Genomic DNA, 10,761 nt, shown 5'->3' with positions numbered 1-10,761 from the left:
GCGCCGCCGGGCGGCGTCGCGGTGCCGCCCGGCGGCGTGTTCCAGGCGAAGGTGGTGGTTGAGGACTGGCAGGGCAGCAGGATCGCGTCCGGCAGCGACGCCAACCTGGTGCTTCAGGTTTGTCGGCGCCGGGGGGTGGGGGTTGGGAGGCGTTGTGCAGCGCAGTGCAGGCTTGGGTCTGGCGGCTGAGCGGCGAGCTTTGGGTGATGGACGATGAGGTGGCTGCCCTCAGGCCTGCTGTGGCGGAGGCAGGCCCGGCAGGCTGGCCCTCCGGCTGCACTGCGCGGGGCCTGGTTTTGGGTGGGCTGGTCAGTGGTCGGCTTCGCTGAGCAGCGCGAGCCGGTCGTGGACGGGCGTTGCTGCGCTGGGACCCGCCGCCAACTGACACACCCCCTCTTGAAACCACGCGCCACAACCAAGGACGTGCGCACTCCTTACACGAGGGCATCCACCCCTCCTCCCCACAAACGACCCCCCGCCCGCACCGCCGCCCCACCTTGGACCCTCGGTCTTGCCGCCAGGCGCACGTGTTCAACGGGATCAAGTGGCTCAGCGACATTGTGACCGTCGGGAACTTCTCCATCGCCCGCCGCGGAGTCGCAGAGTTCCCTTCGCTGCAGGTCCGCCCGCGCAGGGGGCGCTGCGGGCGGGCCGCCGCCCATCCGCCGTGCATCGTTGGGCGACGCGCTTCGCTGGGCGCCGCGCTGGCGGGCACGACCTAGAGGCTGTTGTGGTTTGCGCCGCGCTAAGCAGGAGCGGCTTTGCACCTGCCACCACCGCAGTGCCACCACCCAGATTTGGTGATGGTGGTGGCGGTGAGGTTGGCGGTGGTGCATACGATTATATCAAATGCTACCGCCCTCTCATCTCAACTCTCATCCCCGACCACCCCGCGCCGCGCCGCGCGACAGGTCATGGCACCCCCCGGCAACTACCAGCTGCGCTTCGCGCCGCTCGCCCTGCAGCACCACAGCCTCGCGCCCGCCTCCCTCCCCCTGCGCGTCCGGGGGTGCGGCGTCGGGGAGGCGAACCTCACCGCGCTCGCCGGCGCGGCCGGCGCCGGCGCGGAGGGCGTGTTGGCCCCGTGCCAGCGGTGCCGGCCGGGTACAGTCAGCCTCGACCCTCTGGGCGCGGGCGGCTGCAACCTGTGCGAGAACTCCGCCCACGCAAACTGCACGGGCAGCGTGATGCTGCCCAACGACGGGTGGTGGCACAGCCACCCGCGCAGCCCGCTGGTGCAGCGGTGCCTCGTCAGCGCGGCGTGCGAGCACAAGGGGAAGCTGCCCGCGATGGCCGCGTGGGCGGTGGCGCACGCGGGGCGGACGATCACTGAGCTGGAGCCCATCTACAAGCAATACGTGGATATGCAGTGTGCACCTGGATATACGGTGGGTGGGGCGGCGGGTGGTTGCACTGGGGCCGCACGAGGCAGAGGGGACGCTGAGGCGGGACAGCCGTAGTAGATCGTGGACGAAAGCCTGAGCCGATGGAAGCTGTTCAGTCGGCACCAAGCGGCATCGGTGACACTCACCACGCAAGTTTTCTGACGCCTGGCATACTTAGACAAGCCCCTTGCACTTTCTTTGTTCCCTCCTCCCTCATTGACTGCAGGGCGTGCTCTGCGGCGAGTGCAGCGCGGGCTACGGCCGCCGCGGCCAGTTTTGCAGCCCTTGCTCCGGCGGCCACTTTGACAGGTTCGCCTACTTCATGGCCCTCAGCTGGATGTTCCTGCTGATGTCACTCTCCGCGGTCTTCCACCTGAAACAGGCGAGCGGGGCCCAACCGCCAGTACCGCGGGTGCAGATGGGGGCGCAAGATGGGATATCAGGAGCATGCGTCGCATTTTGCCGGTCAAGGGAGGGTGCTCGTGCGTAAACGCGCACGCTCGACCGGGGGTGCGGCTGTAAGCTTGCGTCATCAGGGCTCGCCGCTGCTCGGCCTGGGCAAATCCTCTGATCTGGAGGACCCCGTGGGCGGCTTCAACCCCAGCGCACGCCGTGCCGCCAGCTGCAGCTCCCCCGCCTCACCCTCTGCGGCCCTCTGCCGCCTCCCCCTCTCCCCCGCCGCCGCCACCAGGTCAGCCAGAAGCGCAAGGAGCACCTGCAGGACCAGGCGTCGGCTTTCTTCAACGAAGGCCTCGCCCCTGCTCCCGGCTTTGCGCCGCGCGCCCTCAACGGGCACGCCGCCAGCGTGCTCCACGAGACAGAGGAGGGGCCGGAGGACCAGCTCGGCCCTTTTGCTGCGCCGGGCGCGTCGCTTGCGAGCGGCGGGGGCTCGCGCGGGGCCCCGTCGCACCTGAGCGGCCCGGAGGGCTCCAGGAACGTGCCGGTTTTCGCCAGCCCCGAGGTGTCTCGGAACCTCGCGCACCTCGATTCCAGGAACAGCCAAGGGTTTGGCCGAGGTTTGGGGCAGGGCGCGCTGTCTGGCGATCTGGGACCCTTCGCCGGCACTCCCAGTGTCACCCTTGACGCAGCCAGCCCCTTCGAGAACCAGCCCAGCGCCTTTGCCGCCCAGGCCGGCAGGAGCGGCGGCGGGGGCAGCTATGGCGGCTACGGCGATGGCGACGTCGACGCCGACGGCGGTGCCAGGGCTGCGGGCTCCAGGGTCATGCGGCGCCAAAGGTCGAGCCTCAAGCGCATCTGGAGCATCGACACCGTCGACGGCCAGAGGGCGGCCGCCGCCTTGCTCCAACAGCCGTCCGTCGGCGCGGCGTCCAGCGGCCACCGCGGCACCCTCACCGGCACAGGCACGGCCGCCTCGGACGCGGCCGCGTCGGTGCCGGTGCCGCGCCGCAGCCAGACGTGGCTGTCCAACATTTTCAAGCTGCTGATCACGCACCTGCAGCTGCTGGGGCTGCTCAGGGGAATCCAGATGGACTGGCCCGGCGGTTTGGACAAGGTCGGCCACGTCCCAGGGTCTGGGAGGGGCGCGGGAGCTGGGGGGTAGGGACCAGGCTGCAGGAAGGTGTAGGGCATCACCTGTGCTTGTGGCTGGGCTCGCGACAGCGATCTGCTGGGGTGCGGGCGGAGTCAGTAATGCTTGTCCAGCAGGCACAACACACCTGTGGGGCTGCCCTGCTGCGCTCTACAGCCCCGGGCGCCTCCCTGCTGGACTCGCGAGCACTCCCTGCCGACCCTCACCGCTCTCAACAACCGCAAACCCTGCAACCGGACCTGAAACTGCACCACCCCTCCATCACCCCTGCAACCAGGCCCTGAGCTACGTGGACCAAACCCAGGCCTTCTCCACCTGGGTTGTCGTCGACTGCCTGTTCGGCGGCAACCAGCCCGGCAATCCGGCAGGCCTGCGGCCATCCATCATACGGATCCTGGTGCTGCTGATGCTGCCTAGTGAGCCCCATCCGGTTCTCCCAGACAGCGCAATGCCGCGACGGCGGCGCGTCCTGCTTAGCGGCTCTGGGCCGTGCAGCCAGCTGACGAGCGCGCTCTGGCCCCAGCGTGCGTCCTAGGCCAGCGCTTGACAACTGACTGCACACTCAGCGCGATGTGACAACTGACAACGCCCTTTCGCTCCCTGCACGACCGCACCTCTTCCCCTTCGCACCCTGCCAGTCGGCGCGACGGCCCTGGGCGTCCTGTTCTGGCTGGGGGTCGGCTGCATCCACTGGCTTTTCCGGAGGCATGGCGGGCCCCGGGCCGTGCGGCGGCCCGTGGCCTGGTCCTACTACCAGCCGCGCATCGTGATGACGATTGGCATGGTGCTCTTCTACTTCTACCCGCAGGTCGGGCCAGTTGGCAAGACAAATGAATGCAGGATACATAGATTGCGCTTGGATTCTGTTGTGTCTTGATATGCGTCATCCAGTACAAAGGCAGCGTAGCCTCTTGTCACCTCGGGGTTGTATGCGTGACCCGCGTGATCGGCGAGCCATCCCAGCACTCCTGCTTCCTAGGGCTTTGCGTTGCTGCCCCTTTCTGCACCCACGGCCCCGCTGGGCCTGCTTGCACCCTCCACCCCAGCTGGGCCCCCCCCACCCACCACTCGCGCACGCACACAGCTCATGCAAACCCTCCGACAACCCGTACACACGCACGCACGCAGGTCTCCGACGCCGTCGTGTCGATCCTGGTGTCGTGCACCCCGGCCGACGAGCCCTCGAACGTCCCGCGGGGGTTCCTCCCAATAGCGGGCCAGTCCAGCCCGGGCGGCAGCGTGCTGACGGCGCTCAAGGCGGTCGGCAGCTACTGGAACCTGGTGGGCCGGCTGCAGGAGGGGGGGCCGGCGGACGGGCTCGCGGGCTGGGGAGGCCCCTGCCATGTGCAGGCGGCGCTCTCGGGAGCGAGGGCGGCTCCGATGAACCGCCTCATTTGGGCGGGCTCACTGAGCTCGGCGCAGCGGTGGTCTGCGTCTGTTGCCAACGCCTATTTTTGCAGCTCAAGAATAAGCTGCTGCTGCCAAGGGGCCCCTTTTCGCGTTTCCTTGTCACTGCCGGGCTCCTATCCGCAATCCCGCGTCTGCTCCGGTTGATCTGCGCCCTCCAATCAACGTCCTGCTCACCTGCGCCGACCCCCACCCCCTTCGTTTACTGCCCTAGCATCCCCCTTGCCGCCCCGAACCCCCAGGACACCCATTACCAATGCTTCGAGGGCCCGATGAAGTGGATGCTCGCAATGGGGATAGTGTGGCTTGTGCTGTTCTGCGCTGGCTTCCCTGTCACCATGGCGCTCATCCTGTGGGCCAACAAATCAAAGCTGGAGGAAGAGCTGGTGGGTAATCGTGAACGCACGTGTCAGTTGGCCCAAAGGCCACGCTCAACCTTGTGTTGTGGGGGTTTGGGACTTGGCTGGCTGGATGAGGGCTCTGAATCACGCCAAATGGTGTATGAAGGGCACGCGTCGAACGCAACCGCAAGGGTCCTGCCCCATCATAATGAGCGCCGTCACTCATAAGTTGCCCCCGGCTGTCACTAAGAATCTGACCCGTCTTGCATACAGATTGAGCTGAAGTACGGGTTCTTCTTCGATTCGTACCGCGCCAAGTACTTCTTTTGGGAGTCAATCATGCTGCTGGAGAAGCTCGCGCTGTCACTAGTGCTGACCGGCACGGCGCGGTATGGCGCCCCGCCGCAGGTAATGGTCGGCCGGGGTGGGTCCGTGCGTGCGCCCTACCTGCTCTCAATCCACAGCTGCTGCTGCTGCTGCTGCTGCTGCTGCTGCTGCTGCTGCTCCTGCTGCTGCATACGCTGTTCATCCCATCTTCGGCAAGTTGAGGAGATGCCGCGTCAATAACAGTCGCCAGATTGCAGCGGCCGAGGCTGGCAGCCACGGGGCGCTGCGACTGGTAAATTCTGCGGGGCATCATACATCACACCACACCAAAACTCCCATCATCGCAGGTTCTGGGCGCCCAGTGCGTCATGTTCCTGTTCCTAATGGTCCAGATCAGGTGCCGGCCCTACGCCTGCCGCATGCTGGACACGCTGCAGCTCGCCAGCCTCTACGCCCTCATGGGGTGAGCCGGCGGCGCATGAGATCATTTAGCCGCAGGAATGTCACCCTGGGCCACGCAGCTTGGAAGACGGGCAGCGCCTGGCACCTGCACCATGCACCAGGCTGCTGGGTCAAACAGGAGGGCCAGCATGAGGCCGCGTTTGCTTACAGGCTAGGGGAGGGCCAAACGGCGCATGCTCCACAGCCGCAGCTTCCACGCCTCCCCTGGCACACCTCGACACGGGCGCAACCCTCAGCACCCTGCACGCAAGCCCTCACTCCGGCCGCCCCACATCAACTGTCAACCCCCGACGCTTGACCCCCCGCAGCACGTCGTTCGTTATGATGGCCCCGGCCCTGAACGAGGTTATGGCCGCCACCCTCGGCGCCAGCGACTTGACGACGTCGGCCGTCACCGGCGCCGCGCTGGGCGTCGCCGGCATCCTGAACATCTCGGTGGTGGTTGCCTTTGGCTACGCGATGTACGTGGAGGGCCGCCGCATGCTGCTGATAGCGCTCGACAAGGACGGCGACGGCCGCATCACCTGGGAAGAGAGCAAGACCTGGCTCTGGGCCCACCTGCCGCCGCTCGCGCGCCGCGCGCTGCCGCGCAGGCTGCGCCCCGCGGCGGCCGGCGGGCCCGGCGGGCCCGGCGGGGACGGCGGCAGGGGTGGTGCTGGCGGCGGCCAAGGGGAAAAGGCGGCGGCTACGGTGGTGCCGCCGTTTGGGCCGCCGCAGGAATTTGTTGACGGGCCACCCACCTTGAATGGGCGGGTCATGGATTGAATACTAGTAGCATGCAGGTCGGCTGCAGCTGGCGCCCTTTTGGCACGCTCGGCACCGGGTTATTGCAAATCTTCGGGTTGGGGTCTGGGCGGTCGGCGCGGCAGTGTCGCGCGCCGGCCGCTGCAGCATCTCAGCACGTCCGCTCTTCACTTGCAATGCAGCAGCCGGGCGAATGGCATGTGTGTGGGTCAGCGCCGGCTGCATCCTGTTAGTCACGGGTGCGTCGGTCATGGCTGCAGTACGCGCACAGCCGCCTCCCATCTGATTTGCCACGTGCGTTGTTGGTATCAACATTATCGCGCGCACACGCACACTTGAACCCCACACAAACTGCACCGGCGTTTGCCGCCCTGCTGCTGCAGCGCGGGGCGATCTCCAAATCTACTACTCTTGTTGCTGGATGTTCTTGCATGTCGTACGCGCAGTCATGCTGTGTGTGATGTTTATACACACCAAACAAATCTATCCACACACACCACCAGACACACCCCAGCCTGACACTTCCGTCAGCCCAGCACCTCCTCACCTGCCACCCTCAACCTGGGACCTCGCGCTGTGACCTCAAGTGTTGCCTTCCTTTATCTGTAAACGGGAGTGAACGCTCGGACATGCAATCTATCAGCATGGCTGCCTCGGTCGACGCGTTCACTGCCCAGTTGCAGTGTCGAGCAGTAGGCTTCTGAGGGCTGCGGTGAATACGGGGTGGTGATCGAAGAGGTGATTAAGGGGGGAAGTTACAGCAGGTGACAGAATTTGCATCACAAGGCAACATGCAGCATTGATGGCTTTGATGTTGCAGGGCCTCCATGTCCTGGTGAACACCCGACTGTTCCCCCAAAACACACACACACACGCACACACACACACGCGCGCGCGCGCACACACTTACACACACGCGCACACACACGCACACACACATACACACACACACACACACACACACACGCACGCACGCACACGCCCACAAGCAGGTAGCAGGTTGAACGCACGCACGCACACGCATTCAAGTACAATATTGGTACGGTGCTGCAGATAGAGGCGCGGCACCTGCAATAACGGGCGGCTGGTGATTGATTGGCATTGGCATACGGGGCAACCGGACAGCGTATGCGCACATGGATTGAACACTGCCTTGCACCTCGTGTGGGAACATACAGGCAAGCTGCAACCAAGAGGACAGCACAACAAGAAGGTTCTGGACAAATCCTGAGGTATGGCAAGCCAGCTGTCAAATGCACCCCACTGGTCAAATGTGTCAGCGCTGGTTCGAGGCGTGTCTGGCTTTCACCTGGGCACATGCGTGCCGCGCCACGTCCGCCAGGCGCAGGGCAATCTTTGCACAGCCCGCAAACCCTTCTTACACTGCACACATATAAGTGGCACTGGCGAGGCAATGCACGCACGATGGGCCACGCGCGCGGGGGTTTGGCGCAACATGCAGCAGTGAATGAAACATGCAGCAGCATTTTCGGTCTTCCTGAAAGCACCGTTACAGCAACCACAATTGTTCCAATGCAGGCCCTTTGTGCACACGGTTGTGCAACCGTGGCGCATGCCCCAACATGTTAATTTTGCACTTGGGCCTGGCTAGCCAGCCCCAACTATTTAACAATGCTCACGTGCGTTTGCTTGTGAGAATGCAGCCTCATTGCCGCACATGTTCACGCACCCTGCATCCGTTGAACTGAAACTACTCAACATTTGTGCACAGAGTGGCCAGCATTTTATATTGTTAAATGACGCATTGCTAGATGTCTTCCTGTTGCACCTACGTATGCAATGACACCCTGGACGTGTTGCCGTCTGAAGCGTTTTGGTAGGGTTATGATATCCCTGACCGCTGTGCTGCGCTGGTGCACAGGCAGCTAGTCGGGCAGCTGACATCTTGGAAGCTGGTCAAAGCACATGCAGTTTATCAAATATGATTAGGAGAGCTGGTATTGTAGAGTTACACGGCATTGTTGCCACTCAGCACTTGGCTGGTCGCTGCAGTGCAATGGACTGCAATTCGTACGACGTGCCCCCAACCATAAGCAGCCTGAAATAGAAAAGGCCATTGTGTGCGTGCATTCTTTTTCGATAGCAAACATATTGCATATGGACCAGCAGAAAGGTACAGAATGATAGTGCCGTGCATAGCACATGTTGTTTTCGTTGGCGGACAACAACTGAGTGCAATCGTATCACATCAGCCCAGCAGGCTGCCAGTCAGGCCGGCGGTCAGACCACCAGTATTGCCGCTGGTCAGGCCGGCGGTCAGGCCGCCAACAAGGCCGGTGGCGGTGTTGAGAACGCCGCCAACGGTGCCGACCACGCCGCCCGTGGTGCTGGTGACAGTGTTGAGGACGGGGCCGACGAGAGGACCAGCGACTGGGATGCTGCCAACCACGCCGGTGGCGGTGCTGGCGACGCCGCCAACAGTGCCGAGCAGGCCGCCCACGGTCCCGGTGACGGTGCCGACGACAGGGGCGACGATGGGGCCGGCAATGGGCAGGCGGCCGACGGTGGAGCCCACAGTGCCCAGGAGGCCGTTCACAGCGCCGGTCACGGAAGACACCTGCTTGAGGTCGCGCGCCGCCAGGGCGGGCGCAGCCAGGAGGAACACGGCCATGGCGGCCACAGCGAAAAAGCGAGCCATTGTGAAGGGTGGTTTGGTGAAGCCTGTGCGTGTTGGGAGCAGGGAAAGGGGTGGGCAGCGGCGACAAGACGGCTCAGGATGTGTTGCAGGATGGCTGGGAAGGGGGGGCGAGGGGGCCTCGGGTAGAAAGGCGCGGTGCTCATGTTCATGCCCTTCGATGTGACGCGCCATACACTTGCTTCGAGCACAATGAAACATTCCGGACGATCGTGCCTACCTGATGAAGGGGTGCGTGAGCGACCGACTGTATAATCGAGTCGGCGTGGTGGAGGAGGTGATAAACAATGATAGGAAATAACACGCGATTTATACTCGTGTCGGCGCTTACCAAGCTTCTCGCACCCCGGATTCTGACCACGGTTCATGACTCAATGACACACCGGCCGACAAGGTGGCCCTTTGTCACGGGATGGGTGTGTCCGAACGGCGTGGTCTTCCATGGGCCAAGTCATCAAATTCCTGTCATTGAAACATAAAGTCGCCCGTGGGCCCCTGTGGGTATAGGCGGCACACAGCGCGCTGTGACGATGCTTTCGAGGCATGACTCAGGGCACGAGCAGGCGTCGCTTGTGATTACCCCCAGCATTGTGCCCTGCGGAGGTCCATATGGCTGTTTCGCTGCCATGGAGCTGAATCAATACATCTAAAACTAGCACAACTCCCTCATGCAAGGCCAGCGCAGCGTGTGTCACCTAGCCACAGGCGTGGGAGCTCGAGCGGGAAGACTTGGGGGGCCGGCCATGCGCTGCAGACCAAGTCGCAAGCGCGTGGCACTACAGTGACCGTCTGCACAGACAGCTTGAAACGCCGACCCACTACAATATCTCACAAACACTGCATGATTGTACTTGAGTGCTGCCCGCGCACCTCAGTCCGCGTCGTCTTTGGACTGTGCCGTTGGACTTGATTACAAAGCATGCAGCCACGCGCCCCGATGCGCGCCCAGCATGTCGCAGAACACACGCACAGTCAACACCCCAGGTTCCTCCTTGTGTAAGGGAAAGGCGCTCACCTTTGCTATGCTGACTGTTGAGCAAGGCAGGGCCATTGACATTCTGTCACCGGCCCTTCAGCTCAGGTGACACAGGCAACACTCTTTGCCAGGCGATCACAGATCACTTGCAGTTGCTCAACACCATTGATTATACCTCGAGTGACCCGAATCGGGACGCCTGCGCACCGAGATCGCTCGCTTCAGATCGACAATGATGTATTCGAGAGTCCGAGGCAAAGACTACAACAGGAATGGCAGTGTCTCTCGCGATCATCAAATCTTTGATTTGCCAGCCGCGGATTTCCCTCCGATGCCCTCCGTGTGCGCCTTTGCGTGCTCGCTGCTTCCGCCATGTGGCAGGGCAGCCAGCCCGCTCTGCTGGCTACGGCCAGCGCATTGCTGCTGCTACTGACGCCTTCTCTGATACAAGCCGAGGAGGTGACAGTGCAGTTCGCTGCACGTACCTGCTGGTTTGGGTCCGTGTCGCCGGGGCCCCCCATGGCCATTCTGCACGCAAGCAGGATCGTTCCAAGAAGCTGCTCCCTTTAGCGCCCCGCCCCACGTCCCCCGCCCTGCCCCATGCCCCCCAAACACCCAGGCGCCGGGAACGCACAGCAACAGCGCAGTGTGCCGCGCCCACATCGTGGACGACGCGCGCATCCTGCCAGCCGCCGCCGGCCGCGGAGCTGGCGAGCTCCGAACCCCAGCGCCCAGCAGCCGGGACACCTTGGCAGTCGTCGTGCAGCTGCGCCACCCAAACGTAGCGGCCCTCCAGGTGACAGGGGGCGCAACCAAGCGCCGCCACGTCCGCCTGCTGCAATCGCCTGTATCTCCGTATATGTCATGCAGCCGGACCATCCCGCTTGCTTGGTTTTTTGCACGTGCTCCACCCG

The 10,761-nt window shown here is 63.7% G+C and overlaps 2 protein-coding genes across 2 annotated transcripts in view; one reads left to right on the top strand and one right to left on the bottom strand.

Annotated features, from left to right (window-relative positions):
* The window catches only part of MNEG_2868 (hypothetical protein), a gene marked incomplete at both ends in the record, with an annotated part of 11,859 nt that extends 5,623 nt beyond the window's left edge, over positions 1-6,236 (top strand). The window contains 12 exons of the mRNA XM_014048654.1: positions 46-117; positions 522-620; positions 912-1,388; positions 1,612-1,797; positions 2,077-2,898; positions 3,212-3,350; positions 3,573-3,742; positions 4,063-4,215; positions 4,584-4,727; positions 4,956-5,090; positions 5,357-5,472; positions 5,780-6,236. Coding sequence (XP_013904108.1) covers positions 46-117; positions 522-620; positions 912-1,388; positions 1,612-1,797; positions 2,077-2,898; positions 3,212-3,350; positions 3,573-3,742; positions 4,063-4,215; positions 4,584-4,727; positions 4,956-5,090; positions 5,357-5,472; positions 5,780-6,236 — 2,970 coding nt within the window. The remainder of the gene's footprint in view (positions 1-45; positions 118-521; positions 621-911; positions 1,389-1,611; positions 1,798-2,076; positions 2,899-3,211; positions 3,351-3,572; positions 3,743-4,062; positions 4,216-4,583; positions 4,728-4,955; positions 5,091-5,356; positions 5,473-5,779) is intronic.
* A 2,188-nt stretch (positions 6,237-8,424) lies between these two features.
* MNEG_2867 (hypothetical protein) lies at positions 8,425-8,847 on the bottom strand (the record flags this gene model as incomplete). Its single annotated transcript, XM_014048653.1, has 1 exon — positions 8,425-8,847. The coding sequence occupies one exon, from the start codon at positions 8,845-8,847 to the stop codon at positions 8,425-8,427; it is 423 nt and encodes a 140-aa protein (XP_013904107.1).
* Positions 8,848-10,761: the final 1,914 nt, after the last annotated feature.

This window comes from Monoraphidium neglectum (assembly GCF_000611645.1).
Source record: "Monoraphidium neglectum strain SAG 48.87 unplaced genomic scaffold scaffold00340, whole genome shotgun sequence".
NCBI lineage: Eukaryota > Viridiplantae > Chlorophyta > Chlorophyceae > Sphaeropleales > Selenastraceae > Monoraphidium > Monoraphidium neglectum.
This window is presented reverse-complemented; position numbering and strand designations above follow the sequence as displayed.